This window comes from Coturnix japonica, chromosome 13, assembly GCF_001577835.2.
Source record: "Coturnix japonica isolate 7356 chromosome 13, Coturnix japonica 2.1, whole genome shotgun sequence".
In the NCBI taxonomy this organism is placed as follows: domain Eukaryota; kingdom Metazoa; phylum Chordata; class Aves; order Galliformes; family Phasianidae; genus Coturnix; species Coturnix japonica.
The window spans coordinates 13919410-13936652 of NC_029528.1; the positions used below are offsets into that span (position 1 = coordinate 13919410).

Consider the following 17243-nt stretch of genomic DNA (forward strand, 5'->3'; position numbering starts at 1 on the left):
TTTCTTTCTGTAAGTTATGAAAACATTACTCAAAAACACGGAGGAGTCTGAAACAGCAAAATCACAGAATGTGTTCAGTAACCTCAAGTATTTGTCTTCTGCAAAATACAAGTGTGGGAAGAAGCATTCTTGCACACAAGAAATTATAGAAGCTAGCACAATACAAATACTCCATAAAAATAAAGCCTCAAACCAGCCAGCGGCTCCAAGAAAGATTCCAGTGCCATTCAAGAGCCATTGTAAGACCATGTTTTTCCTCCAAAGATGCACAGCAATGTACTTCCAATTTGGCAGCTAACGAAGCCATATTAATCCACAAAATCCTAACCACTCATTAATTGTATGAAACAAGCCTTAGCTTAATACCCAATTTCAGTGCATTTTTGACATTCAACCAAAAGCCCTGAGAAAGCCTTTTCTTAGAAAAAGGCCTTGGACTAGCTCTGGTTAAGAAAGAAGCCTTCAGCAATGAGAGATGCTAAAATCAAATCCTCATTTTGGTCCAGACCTCCACCCAGCCTTGCCTGGGCTTAGCCAAACACTACACTGAAGTGCCAGTTGTATCCAGGTATTAAAAGGAATGTGCAATCGCCTAATTGGGGTTTCACATGATTTATATAATGGAGGTCTAAATGCTCTTGACCTCTGAGGTCAGAACCACTTCTCCCTGCAACTTCAACATGCAGTTAATTAATAGCAGAAAGTCTCTGGTTTGAAGGGTCTACAGAAAGGGATTTGAGAGCAGGGGAAGATGTGCCCAGTGTCTCACATTCCGTTTTCCGAGGGATTGTTTTTCACCCACCACTTCAGCAATTCACTTTGTGTTACAGCACAGCGCAACGCTCCCACTGAGAGCTGGTGAAGTTTTACAGGATCCAAAAGGCAGCGTCGCAGCCAAAAGGAGCGTGTTGTGCAATGAAGCCCTGAAACCAAAGCTGGGACTGCTGCAGCAGGCCAACAATTATCTCCTCTCTTTCTGAAGACATTGGAGTTTCACATCACTTCAGTAGGAAAACTGCTGCATATTTCTGAACAAAAACAGAGCATTCTCCAGAGCTCTGGTTTTCAAATCTGGCTTAATATCTGTATCAAGGAGCACGTGTCAACCTAAAGAATGATAACACTTAAGAACTCAAAAGGAAAGAGTTCAGCTCCAAAAGGTAAGAGTCCCTAAAAGCACCAATACAATGCCAAGCATCAATTCAGGACTTACAGCACCTCTTTGTAGCGAAGGGTTGCAAAATAGTCACATTTGCGATAGAAACATCCTACAGAACACTACAAAGTTTTGGTTCCAGTTCCTCCTTTCTCTGCTATATCACTTCTCCTATATTTGATACGTGGGTGTCTGGAAGATTGGCTCGGTACTGTTGGGTTCGTCAACTGCTGGCACATCCGCAACTGTGATTTATGTCCATTCTACCCATGAAAACCAAACCATGTATTTTAAGACTTTCCTGCACTGCAGCCACTAAGACCCTCCAGCACAAAGATCAGACACAGAGGAAGCCCAGAGAAACCAGGGAACACCCTGCCTGCTAATCCCAGGGGTCCTCACATCCCTGCACAGTGATGACTCTCCATGGGCTGTACTATTCACACTGGCACAATCACGACTAATGCTGCTATCAACACTGCAGCTCAATTCCCCACCAGTTTCCTGGCTGTCACCCTGTGACCCAAAACCTACCAGCACTGGGTGAAGGAGCTGAACAAATTTAATTTCCACTTTAGCAGGAAATTTTTATTTCCTGTTAATCTGCAAATTCTTTGAAGGGAGGCAGAGCAGACATCTTCAAGGACAAGGACTGCATCAGACATCCATGGAATAGACCGCCTTGCATATCCTCTTCCCTGCTATGGCAGACTCCACTCCCTCCCAGCACAAGCACGGCATTATTAGCAGGCAGGCTGAAGAACATGGCAGTTTACTTCACAGATTTCTTCTCGCCCTAACAGGGGCAGGGAGCAAAAAACCCCCACTTTCCCAACAGAGGCAGAGGAAGCGTGCACACAAAGGCGTGCCCAGCATCTCTGTGCACCAAGATGCAGGCTTCTGTAAGGGCTATCAGGAACAACAACTCCCACCCACTGCTTGTGAAATGCATCAGCCTCAGCACAACTGTGTTAGCTTTTCCGAGGAACATAAATTGATGCTTGAAGTGATGCTTATCTGTGGCAGATAGAAGCCATGGCTCGGGAGTTGCTGAAGCAAGGTCTAGCATCTTCGGCTGATAGGTGAATCCATCATCAAGAAGCGTGCTTGCCTCCTTAGGGATCCCTCCCAGCCTGAGAGAAGAAAGATTGGGATCTCTAACAGCACCACAGAGAAACACCAGCAAAGGCAAGTTAGCAAGTGACTGACGAGGAGTGCATTCCTAAGCTCCCATTTCTGGTCCTACATTCAGAATTCTGCAGAGTGCAGCTTAGTGAAATATCACAGAGGGTCAAGGAACTACACATTCCTTCTGATCTCTATCACAGCCATAAAGATTACAGATTAGGCAGCTGATTTTTGAATACTAAAAGCTTCTGAAGAAAAAAAAGCAGAGGTGAGAGCACTGCCCTGTAATTAACAGTCACTAGTCAAGTAACTTTAAACGCCTGCATTACACAGAAATACTTCAAGATGGGGGATCAGGAATTAAAACTTTCAGACATTCAGTGCATGTGTGAGGCCTCTGACATCAGGGAACACTTCTGCTTCTTAAAGAGGCTACAGAGGAAGAGCCCTGGTTCATAGCTCGATCTGAGCTCACTGGCTAACACTCAAAGTCATCCAGCAAGTAACCATCCTCTTCTGCTTGAAAATAAACACCATGAATTGACCCAATAAAGTGAAGGTCTCTCTTCTTGCCCCGACGAAGCAGCAGGCTTAGTTAATAATTAAAGTCATAAAACTGAAAGCACTCTGATACACAAAGGATGACTGAAAAAAGAGCTTATCGCAACACTTTCCTCTGGATAATAAATCATTCTTGGGAAAGAAAAAAAATCTCCCAGCACTTCATGTTTCCTCATCCTATGGGTGTCCAGCCCCCATCAGGGCTGTGCAACAGGAAAAAAATGGGCATTAACCATCCGGTTCACAGACCCAGCATCATCTGACTGTACAACAGGTGCACTGAGCCACTATCCACAGCTTGAATCACAGGACACCATGCAGTCATCGAGGCTGGAAAAGCCCACTGTGATCCTCAAGCCCAACCATCACATGAGAGCCCTCCACAAAGGCTGGGCTTGGCTCTACAGCTTTGTGTCTCAGAAAGAAGCTGTTTAAAGCACAGGGGCAAGCAGAAATATTTCAGAGATCGGATAGAACACCGTGTTCCTTCCAAAAACAAAATAAAAAGGAATCAAATCTGCATTTCTTTTTAATGGACCTGTTGGACTGTTTCCAAGAAGGAACGGTAACAGTCCGACTGTTTTGAGGCAAAATACCAGAAAACACGTCAAAGAAATATTTGTAAATGATTTCAAACCTAAGAGGAGAAGGAAAGCAGTTGTCTGGCTATTACAACTCATTTTAACAGCTGCGGGGAGGAATAACATTTTGAGAAGGAGGCAGGCAGCACAGTGACAGGCCATTCATCACTCTCCCATTTGTGATTTTGCACACCGTAGGAAAAGGCTTTAACAGGACGCACCTACTGCACGCATTGTGATCTCAAGAGCCCTGCTTCGAGTCCGTGTCTGAATCTGTGCTGTGAAAACAACAGCACGGCAATAAAAAAAAATAAGATGCTGAAAGTTTTCACATCGATAAATCAATTCTTAGTTTTCAGATACAATCTTCTCCGGTTCTGGTTTCCATTTTTATACTTCCATATGGTATCTGAATAGAAACACCAACCACCAGAAACTCAAAATTAGTGAAGAATAACAAATAGAAGTGTTGGCAAGTTCATGCTAAATTGTATCTTAGCAATAAATAAATTCCATTTTCTTCCTTGTGCCCTCGCTCAGCTGTGATAGCACTGAGATTCCTTATCGCTAGAGAATCGTTTCCTTTGCAGAATATGCCATCATAAGGAAAAGAACATTGAAGCCCTAACGCTTCATAACGCCACTAGCAAATTGTAAGTTCCTCCAAGCAGTAATAAATTATGAATCGGTCAATTCAAAAGGCTCTTAAGGCATTTTTGCAAAGACAGCTTCCAGTTATGGGGAGTAAATCAATGCATTGCTGTTGTAATGTGCAAGCAGGAAGGGCTCTGGCAAGAACCACACCAGTGTCACCTCCCTGTGGTGCACAGCCCTGGGACAGTGCTAAGGAAGCACAGGACACTGCAGACAACAGAGTGATGCCTGAAAGACAACAAATAAAAAGGAGCAGCAAGGAAACCACGTTGGAGGGGTGTGAGTGGGGGAAGCAAGAAAGGGCACATTGGTAGGAACACTCGTGTAAGACACCAGGCTGCTTGCAGTCAAATATGTACCAAAGACAGGATGAGAACAGCAGCTATTTGAATCCAAGTGTGTTCAGAATGGGAAGGCCAACACCTTGTTACTAAACCGCTATTAAAGACAATTCAGTAGTCACAAATAAGCCCTCAGATTCTACAGTATTTTCAACAGGTAACTGGCATTCAGGACGTGCTTTTCCATGCAGTAACACCAGCCATGTTGTGGGGTTTTTTTAATTACGTATCTCTGTCCATTCATTAACAAGTCACAGTAAAAGGGCAAATATTCACAGAATGGTTTGGGTTGGAAAGGACCTCAAGGATCATTGATTCCAACTCCCTGCCTCGGGCAGGGCATCTGTCCAGAAAATCCCACTAAATAAGCAGGAATTTCTCTGCAAGAGAAAAGCACAGAATACAAAGTGTGACTCAACCTAAAGAATTAGAACATGGCCGTCCAACCCACTGGCACCAGAAGACATCTGCTTAAATGCTACAGTTTGATTTTTAGAAGCACAGTTAGGTTTTAACCCAGATTTAAGACTAGGATTTCTTCCTCCTTTGGACCATTCACAGCCTATACACGTAACACACAGATAACTGATACAACACTCTGGTAGCTTCATGCCACTGAAGAGCTTCTCTATTCACCCCCTTATACTCACTATTAATCATCATTACTCTAATATTACTGATCACGTACCTCCAGGCAGACATGCCCTACCCATTTCTATTATTTCATAAGCTAAGGAACAACGAAAGGCAAGTCACGGTGCCAAAAACAGAAAAATGGGGAAAGCAACTGGTGCCACTTCCACTTCCAAGTTCCCCACGGGGCTCATGAGTCACATGCCTGAAATGAGAACTCTTTTTTTAAATCCCTCACAGCTGCTTCTAAAAGACTGAAGAACTCTTAACCTCGGTTGTAGTCCTACAAAACGTCACTGCTGCACACACACATATGGGCCTTTGGAACAACATTATGAGCAGTGATGGCTACAGCTGGCTTTGTGAGCAGCCTGCTGAGCACAGCTCACCTCACCAAAACACCGTGTACTCAGCAGTACATTCACCAACACAGTTCTGTACTTCATCCTACCATCAATGATACCAAGTGAAGTCTGGAATACAGTGTGTTCAGCATCAATTCATCTAATGCTCAGCCTGGTCTGAGCTTACACCTGCTACGCTTCCAGCTAACTACTACGTACCTGTTCAAACTGTTAAAAGGCGCTTTAAGAAAAGCTGCTCAGAATAACACAGTTTGCCATTATTTCAATTCAGCGCTACTAAACAGTCCTCCCAGTTCCCAGATTGCTATTTGCAGACATGCACACCCTGACTGAAATCTAGATCCCACCCAGCCCAACACACTGCCCAGCGGCTTACCCCCCCTCACGGCCTGCAGTCACAAAACCAAGACCCTCAACCACCACCCAGAATCCTGTTACTCACAGCAGAACTGCTGCTATCTAGTTCTCAGGCCATCCCACACAGCTGCACATAAACCACATGCCCAAACTCCAAGGGCAGCTCCAGCCCTGTGCCCCACACATGATTACAAACACCTGCTGTTACCACGGTTTGGCCACAACGCAGTATCCCATCCTGTAAAACTACTGTCCATCTATACATTTACCTTAGAAACTTTATTCCCCATCACTTAAAAACCATAAACATAAAACATTCCAACAGAAAAAGTATATTTTAACACAAATCCTGATGTTTAATTTTGAAACTTAGAGCTGCATTTCACGTGCAGACTGTTAGTCCCTAAGGCCAAGCATTCACATTGCCCTGTGTCTGAGTGGAAACTGACTGCAAACCAAGCTCACTTTGCTTACGTTCTCATTCACAAAAGCAGCTTCTCTCAAATGCTCATTTTGTTCACATGAAAGACCAAACCACCGAACAACACCGCTGTGTTACAGAAGTTACCAATATCAAATCATCGATACATCTGCTAAAAACAATGCATTCTGAAACACTGGGGGAAGCGCCACATAGACAATACACGTGTCCTGCATTTACTTTCCAGAGTAAATATTTTGGGAGCTCAAAACTGAGCTGGTATCAAAAATCTCCCTGTTGTTATTTATCTTTTCCAATCCCTCCCACACCAGTAAAGCAACAGCAGCAGTTCCCCACCCCTAAGAGCCACCCCCATCCCCTGCTCCTTGCTTTCAGAAGCTGAATTGCTAAGGGACTCTGTGAACTGCCAAAGCTGCAGGGCTCCATGCTAACTGCCCTGCCTTCAACCACGAGCAGTGATAAACGTAAGGCTGTAAAAGCAGGGCTGTTCTTAGTAGAAAAAATTAAAAGCTTACCCTTTCTAAATTAAATCACAAAAACATTACAGGCTTTTCAGTTCATTGCAATTTAAGAGAAACGACAAAGCTCAGGATGCGTTGTGGGTTTTTTGTTGATGTTGTTGTTTTTTCTTTTTAATTAAATGAGAAAGCAAAACGTAGCAGGCAACATGCACAACTATGCTACTTATATCACAACTTCATAAACAGGCAATAGAACACAAAAGCTCACCACCCCCCAGAGAACCTCCTGTACAGAAAGTACTCTTAAGGTTCACTCCTACAATGCAGTTAAGTAGAAGATTTCAGAAAAAAAAGGATGCACAAAAAACATTTAGCAGACTTAACAATTCGATTAAACAGAGTCCTATGAGTTTAACAAAGTTCAACAGCATACGCATAACATTTACAACAAGAAAGAAGAAAGGCACCTGGAGACATCTGACACTGGGCATGCTCTGCAGGCATCTCAGTGCGCACATGCTCTCTACCAGGTTGGAGCAGCCTAGCCACAAAGACCTTGGCACAGAACACTGCAGGGTGACAAAAAGGAAGGAAGAGAAGAAGCAGTTAGATGCCACAACAAATCACTCAACGCAGGCAACTCATTAGTACGTTCACATGGGTACTTATCTACAGCATTTCTACGTTCATTGCAAGGTTAGTGGCCAAGGGTAAAATAACGACTGAAGATCCTTTGCAGGAAATAAGCCATCCCTTTGCCCTAATAAGGATAACAAACTGATTTGCCTCACCTGCAGCTGCGTGGCTGTGGTGCCCAGGTGCCCACTGAGCTCCCTCCCAGCAGTTCCCAGCTCAGCCATGCAGGGTAGCTGCCTGCTCAGCATTGGGACTGCCAGGCACTGCCTCCCCCACCCCCTGCCCCAGGTAAGAGGAGCACAGGAGCCCTTCATTAGGTGGCAGCTCTTCAGAACGCAGCCCTGGGGAGTTGGTGATGAAGGTCTGGCACCCCACGCTGTCTCAGCTTTCCCCATTTGTGCTTATTTGTTCTGACAGCAAAGCCCGCATTGACTTGTGAGGTTACAGCCAAGGTGTGGGACACCAACACAACCAAAAATAGTCATTCTTTTAAAAAGAGGAGCTACGCCTAAATTCAGACTGCCAGCCCAAGCTCTGCTTAGTCAACATGCATGGTATCCTGATTAAATGGGTCACTGGGGGAAGAGCTGGTGTTATCAGTTAAAGGCATCCTGGCAGCCAAATTATAGCCCAACAGTATTTATGGCTCATCTCAGCATCCGAGCTGGGAAGAATCACGCTTAACTACTCAGTGCCACACTGGTGATGCTGGAAGTTGGGGAATGTTTTCAAACATGTTTCTCTGAAGCTGGAGAAATTCAATGCAGACTGAATCTCCAGACCTTTTATAGCTCCGTGGTATTATTTCCCAGCTCCTTTTAAGGATACAATAGCACACTACACAACCATCAGATAAAGTTCGAGAAAAGGATTCAATTACTATCAAGCAGTCACAGACCCAGCTCTGAAACCTGCCTTCCTGTAACTTTCACGTGGGCTTCCAAATTAGTTGTAACAAACACCAAATCGTTAAAAGGAAAAGGCACAGATGTCGAAGCTGAGAGCAGAATACCCACAGGTGAAGGCTGGAGGAAAGGAGTTAATTTGCCAGTAATGAGGGGAAGGAGGGAACCCAGAGCAGCTGAGGAAGGCAAAACCTTTTTGCAAATTTGATTTCATATCTTATGAATAAAGCACAAGAAAACCTACGATTTTCACCTCCGTGCTAAAGAGAAATGAAAGCACAACCAGGACGAGGATGATCCCATCAGCACCAAAACCCACTTGATTTCTCTCCTCCAGTCCTACGTAGGAAGGGTGCAGCTCCAAACGGATGTTCTGCACTATGCACAGTAATGAGATCTTATGGACAGAAGTAAAAAATAAAATTAATGCTTTTTTGTATTTTTTTTTCTTCAATAGTTTGTATTATTAAAAGGTTCTTTAAAGCTTAGAGAAATGTGATTTTCCATTAAGCTGCCAATTAACCCAGTATCTACAGCTACTTGATGTGACGTATCCTCAAATGAACCCTTGGAATTCAGTTTCCAGAACTGCTGTAGACAATCAGTGATATCAGCGCAACTATCTGAATTTCAGCAAGACAGCAAAAAAAGGTTTTTATACCTTTAAAGTTCAAAGCACTCATCAGGTGGGACAGAGCACAGACAGTCTACTGCACTGCCTTAAAAATGAGGTGGTAATGAGACTGCATTTGGTAATAGGAATGGCTCTCACTAAATGAGCTCATTATGAAGAACTGAAGAGCAGAATAACTTTGTAATTTAGTTCTTAACACATTAAACAAAGAAGCCATTTCCACACCAAGTCGAAGCCACACCAAAAACTTCTCCACAGTATTAGGAAATCCTGAATAAAAGGATTCATAAAGAACACTGGATGCTTCAGTGCAGCAATGACATTGCACAATGCTACAGATTCTACTTCACACTCAAACAGCAATGTGCAAATATTCGTGGGCTTCCCTGACGCGTTATTTTCTTGACCCTGTCTGCATCGGTGCCATCAGTCAGAAATATGAGCACAATGCTGTATGAAGACTCCTACTTTTCGAGTAACACCCACCTGAGCTTCTGCCCTCACTTTCCACTTGCCTTGCAGCAGGTTCCCAGTGAGCTGCAGCACTATAAATAAAGACTGGGAACGGGAAAAGGAAGAGAAATTGCATGACTAAGTCCTTGCACAAGGCTCTGGTTCCAGAGAGGCTGGCTCCTACCCCAGCTCATCCCAGATAAAAGGCGGGTGGAAAAACAACTTCTGATATATTGAACTGCAGTAACTTAAAGGATAAGGGGTAAAAACAACCTCCTCAACCCCAAACACCTCAAAGGTTTTGTTCACACAGCACTTCCCATATTTGCAAAGTGCTGTTTCATCAATCAAGGTAACACGTCCAGAGCATTTTTCATTCTGGTGCCTCTAAAATTAGCGTTTACTTCCCAACTGAAACATTGCTGATTTCTGTCTTATGTAAAAGAAAAATAAATTAAGAAATATTCTGTCATGCTCACTAAGTTAACTCTAGAAACAAACGTGGACTTGAGCTTGTGCTCCCAATGGAACTAATTGATCCGGTGATGGCAATGCTGCAATGTTACAGTTAAGGCAGCATTAATGACTAACCCTTATTAGCACAAGTTCTATAAAGTACTGGAATTGTGACATTTCAACATTTCTCATCAAAATCACACTCTATTTATTTATACAGAGATAACCTGAGGCAGGTTTACACACTGGGGGGAGTCCACTCTGAAAGCAAAGCCAGCCTTGCCCCTGCAATGCTTCTAGGCAGGTCAAAAAAAGCTTGGAGGGAGTTACATTTTAATTACAGATAGAAATACAAGAAACACATTTGTCAAGAAGCACAGCTAACCAGATGAATTCACTCCTCCTGCAATGACCTCCTGATCACACAGTTTACTACAAAACCCAAATCACTTAGAAGCTCCTAACAAATCATCCGGGCTCCCACGTCCTGAAGTGCTTTTCCCAAATTCCTCATGAAAACCAATCAGCTCCTCAGTGCTTCAGCTCTTGTTCTGCATTTCCAAAGAGCAAAGATTCAGACTGGGAAGGCCAGGCACAGCCAACAAACCTCAATCTTCCCTCTGAATTCTCTTTGGGCATTCAGTTGTAAGAGACTTACATGCTATTCAAGATTTTCAATTTACTTTTGATTTAGGCCTGGACCAGAAGGTTGAACTGATGCTTCTTTCTTTCCATTAGTGCTTAACATTGATAAATTCGGGGAGTAACAGCTGTTACTTGAAATGCTCTGTCTGCGAACACACCCAGTGGCAGCCCATTTTAAGTGCTGCTGAAGGGGGATTCTGACACAAACTCTGACTTTCAGATGGGATGACTATAGAATTTTAATGCTCCCAAGGCAAATTTAATATCAAGCCCAGAACCTTCTCAAAAATCAGCATGAACCACAGTAAGAGAAAAAACAGAAAGCAGTTAAGACTGTTCAAAGGCCTTCAGTATTATTTTACACTCAGCAGGGAAGAGCTGGCGACCACCCCCAGCCCTTTGGCTTGCTGGGATGTCATCTAGAACTTACCTGTCAGCTTTACCTGAAGTGATTCATTCAAAATACTGATAAGCAAAACAGTGCTGAACCAACTGGACGTTGGAACAAGTACCCTGAGTATTTGCAAGTGGAAAAGTAGAAGTGTCAAGGTATATTCGTCATTGTGAATAATTAATTGGAAGTAAAGTGTGTGGGCATGCACATAACACAAATAAGCACGTTCCACAAGTGACAGCCTGGCTTGGCACAGTCGTACATTCACTACGTTGCACATTTTGGCACACTTAGTATTTTTGCTGAGGTACTGTGAACCAAAGAGAATTTATCAGACCAATAGCAAGGCTTTGCACTCTTCCTATTTTCATTTCAAAACCAAGTTGTCCCTTGAGAGATGTGGCGTGTTCACATGCGTCATACGAGTATGAACCGGTGCCATCACATCACTACCTTTCCACATACAAAATGCAATCTCACATGCAGTCTTGAGCGGCTGCTTTGGAAGGCTGAGCACCATCCCCACAATGCACAGAGCGCAACTCCTGTGCTTATCTGTTCTGCTTTAATGGCCACACTCCCAGGTCAAGCAGGCAGTCTCCCTACAAGAGATCTGGCTTCCTCTTGCATTGCTGGGTTTTGAAGAGCTATGGAAGTAAAAGGGAGTTTCTCAAAAATTAATGAAAGAGTAGCAAACTCGCTCGAACTTGTAAAACAATTTTGATTTTTCCTTTACTGTCAGCAGACCATTAAAAAAAAAAACCAAAAAAACACCAAGAAACCAATAGCTGAGTCACAACTCCATCAGAAAAATCTATTTAGATAAATGATTGCCATTCCAAAACCATCTCTGCTCAGCCTCCCAGCTGTCATTCAAGACCCGCACGTAAGATTCTCGCATTTGGGGAGAACACTAAGTGAGAATTCAGGAAGCTCAAAGCAAGACAAATGAGGAGAATTGATCTGAAAAATTGTTTTCCATTACCACGCAGTTCTTCTACATAGGGCAATGAATTCACAGAAGCGTGATCAACAATGCAGTCCCGCTCTGCTCCTGAAGATCAAAGTATGCGTTCGCTACAACAAAACGAATGCTACAAAAGGAACATGGATTCAGTGGAGAAAAGATTAAATGCATTTTTTTGTATACAGCAACACAACCTTACTCCGTTATCATTTATTCATCAGGATAAGACTCGTGAAATGCAGTAGCTCCTTTTCAGGAGGACACGGAAGATTACAAAGAAAATCCTAATACATTTGCAACATAGTTATTCTACGGTGTTAACTGAAATCACTCCGAATCTTCTGAAATACAGTATTTAAGTTAATCTTTATGTCCTTCAGACAAGCCATCCCAGCTGCAACAGTTTCAAAAGCTCAGAATTGTAACAGTCCTTGCTGCACTAGCACATCCTATGTTACACACAGGCCACCTCAGAAGAAAACTGGCTTTCCTTCCCTTATGCTGAAGGAGCAGAGGTGTTCCAGACATTCAGACATCAGCACACCTGCTAACAGTAAATCAGAACCAGAGGGAAAAAAGCAGCTGCACAGACCTAGTGCTGCCAACTGAAATAGTGAAATCTTACAGTGAGTAAGCTACACACTTCAAAACCTGTACATGAGGCTTATTAAGTTGGCTCTGACTCGTTTCTGTATTAAGTTATTAAGGATAAGGACTAGTGCAACCTAACAAATATTAACCTGATTTTAAAAAATCACATATGGGCAAAGCAGAGCGCACTTTAACTTGGAAGAGTTGAAGTACATGTGAAATCCAACCTTAGTGTGTGAGAAAATGCTGCAGTCACGTTCAGAGTTTGTGTTCCTCGTGTTGCAGGGGAGTATTTCAACAGCTTTTGAAAGCTGACTTGCACTTTGCTTTTAAAAATGTAGGATTCAAAACCAGGATGAGACCTAAGCCTGCAATGTGTGTACACTTACATCTGTGCTCAGCTTAGCTTTCTGAATGGCTCTGACAGGACTGTTCCACGTTCCAAGCAGTTCAGCAGTTCCTATAATACTGAATCCCAGCACACTGGGGATCTTAATCAGCAGGAGTGCACATTACAGCTTCTCCTTCCCTCCCCCCAGCGCATGTTAATTATTTTCTCATTTCAGTTCTCATCGTTAGAGATGTCAACATCAGTCCTGTCTCCCAATTCTCTCATTTTAGAGAAGGGCACACACTCAGGGCAGCAAATGCTCCAGGAGGTTTTACTGCAGTGTAACTCTGAGGTGAGGGATGGCCTGATGGGGTAGGAGAGACTGCAAGAAATGTGTCAGACTGAGGATTAAACCTCAGAGTTTAATCAGGGTTTTTGTAGACTGAACTAAGAAGCACATCCAGGACTTCTTCACCCCAACCTAATTTAACTACTCAAAAACTCAAGCCTGGAAACAACAGTATCCTGTGCACAAGCAATTCATTATGTATGCTTTCATCTACTAAATGCAAGTACAATTTTTGCAGAAAAATACCATACCAGCAAAAGAAACACACAGCTAAAATAATCCAAAGTATCAGCTGCACCTACAAGAGTTTCTCCTATGGTATATTAAATATTGAGGCCTTAACATTTGTTTTAATAGCTGTCTACAGAGGAGAGCACTCAAGCGGCTTAGTGTTATTGCTATTAATATCAAAAGGAATTGAGGTGTACCTGCTTCACATTAGCTTTAGAAATGAGTTGACAAGTTCATTAAAGCACTAATTCACAACAGAGCTGGGCCTTAGGAGAGGGGCTCACCTTCCCACCAGACATTCAAGGTACAACATGCTTCTCTATCAACCAGCAATCTCACTTTCCCTCTTAACACACGCAGATACCTACCAAACTTATCTGAGACTCCACACTGCAGCCCTTCACAGTCTTTTCAAAGTCTCAGAGCAACAGGACTCAAAACACCCACAGTGCTACTCTGAAACAAACCTGCTGCGGCTCTGCAGCACCTCCTCAGAACTGCTTTGAGAACCATCAGTAACAGAACCTGAAGCTGAAACCTCCCTGAGGATTTAAAATGCTGATTCCAAGTGCTGCCCAGAACAGAACTTCAAATGGTATTTCAGCAGGACAAAGCTACTGAAATTCGTCACACAAACGAGTGGAGAAGTCCTCTGCATTTCCAATGAACTCGTGAGAAAATACAGCCAGAAATCAAAGCAGATAGCTGCCACTTTCTGAACCGGTCATTGATGAGGCTGCCTCCTCCTTCCAGAAGCAAGATCTGGGAAGTGTTTGCTTAATGTCCCTTTATCTGTAGATACTGCTGTCTAGTGCATCTACCCCACGTTCCTAGGCCTGGCCTTCAGAGATCAGCAGCATCCTAACAATGCACAGCTGTCTACTCTGAACACTAAGCTCACACCGGCAGCTAATTGCTGTGTTCTGCTATCTGAGGGACATCGAGCAGTTAAAGCGGGTACTGAATTTGCGGACAAACTCATCTAAGCAGAAGCAGCAGGATATAGTACAGGGTGACTGCTTACCTGAAACCTTGTTTCTGCGCTTCAGATCCACCAATCCAGAATGAAAGGGGATTCGAATGGGCTTTCCTTCTTTTCTGTTAAAAGAGAGCAGCCAATCATCTTCAGCTTGGTGTATCTATCCTTGCTTGAATGAAATCCCAATTATGCACTGCTAGCGCTGTTAGGGCCAATACACCTTTACCGGTAACACCTGTGTTAGTGGGGCATTGGATTGGTGGATCTAAGACAAAGAAATGGACTCACAGACAACAAATTGCTCTTTCCCATGTTATAAACGAATGAATCCTAAACAAACTGTTTTGGGGCAACAGCTCACTTTGCAAAGATCAAGACTGTGCTGCTAATGGTGATGTAACCACCGTAGCTTCATCCACCTGCTTACACCTGACAAACACTGTGTGCACTGACAGGCTGGGAGTCCGTGGCTCCAGCAACAAGCTTACAGTAGGAAACATTGTCTCTGAAGTAGCTCTAACTGCAACCTAAGAGAAAACCAAGCCTGTGGAAGTTCCAGCTACACACGTAACAGAATAATGAGAACCTACCCTAAGCAGACCAGGCTGTGTGACTCCCAGCCAGACCTTTCTACAAGTCTGAGACAGACAACAGAATGATTTCCTGTAACACCAGCCAGAAACAGCAGAAGCATTTTCTAGAACGCATCACTGCACTGCCCACAGAGCAATGTGCTACCACCATCTCCCATGGTGACCCTTTCAATCCAATCCTTGTACACCAGCAAAGGAGCATCTTCAGCGTGGGATGATTTTTTGCCTCTTGATCCTTTGCAAAGCAGGCAGCAACCACAGGGCAACATACACTTCAAAGGCAAAGCAGGGCTGTAAGTCTAATACCACATCCAATACACGAATACTGCCAAGTAAAGCAATAAGATGTCAAGGCACATGACTCAGAACTGTAAGAGTACAATATAGCTCAGCCAGCTATCAAAATTATATAAATGTACTGATTTGCTAAGTCACAACAGAGCCAGCAGGATGTCAGCAGCAGAAGCAGGAAGGCATTCCTTACAAGAATTGGAGTGTGACAGCACAGGTCTGATTTTCTCCTGGATGCTTCTCCCCATCAAGGAGTGATGGAGACAACACAAATATCGAGTTTCCCTGGCTAGTCCTTTGGTGCCAAGACAGAATCGCTTAAAAGATCTCCTATCAAATACAAGCTGTAATTGGAGCTTAAGTTTTGCAAACAGATTCTGAGTATAGGCTTTCCAAGAGCCGCATGCGTTATTGTCTGAAATGTTTCAATTGGTGTGACTTAAAAAGGCAGAAGATCGAAACGGCACATCAGTGTGCAAGCCATCCTGTACACACACCTCCCCAGGAGGCACACGGAGCAGGACGTACACGGCTTTTGTGCCAAAATTCCACACTCTGGAACCTCTCAGCAGCACAAAACAGAACACAGCCCGGCCAGACCACGCACAGCTCACTGCCTTAGCCAGGCCAACGAAGGAAACAAAACTTGGCCACGTTGCACAGCCAAGAGTTGAGCCCAAAAGCTTTATGCCAGTTTACACAGAAAGCACAATGGTCCCCCCTGTTCCTATACCAAGCAGGTACCTACCTACATCTTTTAAACTGGTCTACATTTGTACAGGAGTGGGCCCAGGATGAGGAACTACTCCATGATTACCTCTAAGCACTTTGGGTTTGCAGGCTACAAGTACAAGGATGCAACTCCTATGGGGACCTGTTTCAGTAAAGCAATGAAGAAACATCACACCTCCCTCCAAGCACTGCCATTGTTAAGTTACTCTGTTTGAGAAATGAATTGATTTTCCAAAAGGAGACTCCCCTTTTTATTATTAAAGCACAACAAGCATTGCAATATTGCATTATTTGGTCTGGGTCATTCACCACTCGTACTGGGAAATGCATGGAAGTAGCATAGGAAAATGGAGCAGGCTGTCAGATGTCACCCCACTGAGCTCATAAATACACCAACAAACTGGAGAAGGAAGGGATTTTCCAGAAAAACTGGATTTGCTGTGAATAACGAAGTACTATCAGCACCATGGAAATCAAGCTGTGAAATCAGATTATGCAACAAACAGTGGCAGTAGGATAAAGAAAACATCACCAGAGAAAAAAAGCTAGAATGTAAGTACTGTTATTAATCAGCATTAGTTTAAACAACTCAGTACATATCCCCGTTTCCCTTCCATTTCTTCTCTCCCTGGCAATAGCAGTAGCTCATTGCAGAGCAGCCCTCTTACAGCCATGGCCTCTCATTCTCTCCCACGCACCATTCCTGTCTCACTGGCCCATTCTCTGCACCATCCATTTCACGTGAAGCCCATCTTGCTTTTCACCCTGCTGCACAAGCACTCAAAGCAGCACAGGAAGATGAAACTGAAAATGCCAACGCTACGCTGACCTCTAAACTGCACAGCAATAAAACGTAACGCATCAAAAGCCATACATCAAGTTGATTTAACAAGCAGCGAAGGTGTTTCAGAAAATACACACAAAATGAAAAGGTACATCCATCCTGCAGAGAAATGTCCCCGGGCCTCTCTCAGGGCACAGCTTGGAAGAAGACAGCTCCGTTTGTTTTGTTGAGATGGTGGTGCAACGCTTGTTGGTGAGCCAAACTTTAACACCCAACAACTCTCCCCAAGGGACAGACACAGCCTGCATGGCCTGACACGCACCAATGCCATACGTGCACCCTAAGAGTTCCTATAGGAGCACCCGGGAGCAGGTAAGGGGCTGGGCTGGCACATGCCTGCATGTAGGTACCATCCCACACTGCCATTAACACACTGGGTTTCTCAGCGTGATTCAGGGCCTGTGCAATTGCAGTGCAGTGCCCTGGAGCTCCCTGGGGATGCTCACAGGGGCTGGAGGTCACACGTGCTTATCAGGCACCAAGGCAGCTCTGACTGCTGCTTCTTATGCACTCACTGCCATTGCAGAGGCTGG

General features: G+C 43.9%; 1 protein-coding gene across 5 annotated transcripts in view; it reads right to left on the reverse strand.

The window, feature by feature from the left end:
• FBXW11 (F-box and WD repeat domain containing 11) overlaps positions 1-17243 on the reverse strand; it is a 52995-nt gene that overhangs the window by 31840 nt on the left and 3912 nt on the right. The window contains exons 2-4 of one of the 5 annotated variants that reach the window (XM_015876272.2): positions 14296-14369; positions 11788-11896; positions 7147-7248 (exon numbers count right to left, since the gene is read on the reverse strand). The exons of 1 other annotated variant lie outside the window; for it this stretch is intronic. In XM_015876272.2, coding sequence (XP_015731758.1) covers positions 7147-7197 — 51 coding nt within the window. In that variant the 5' untranslated portion in view covers positions 7198-7248; positions 11788-11896; positions 14296-14369. The remainder of the gene's footprint in view (positions 1-7146; positions 7249-11787; positions 11897-14295; positions 14370-17243) is intronic. 3 more of the 5 variants (XM_015876277.2, XM_015876276.2, XM_015876271.2) reach the window with 3 other exon arrangements.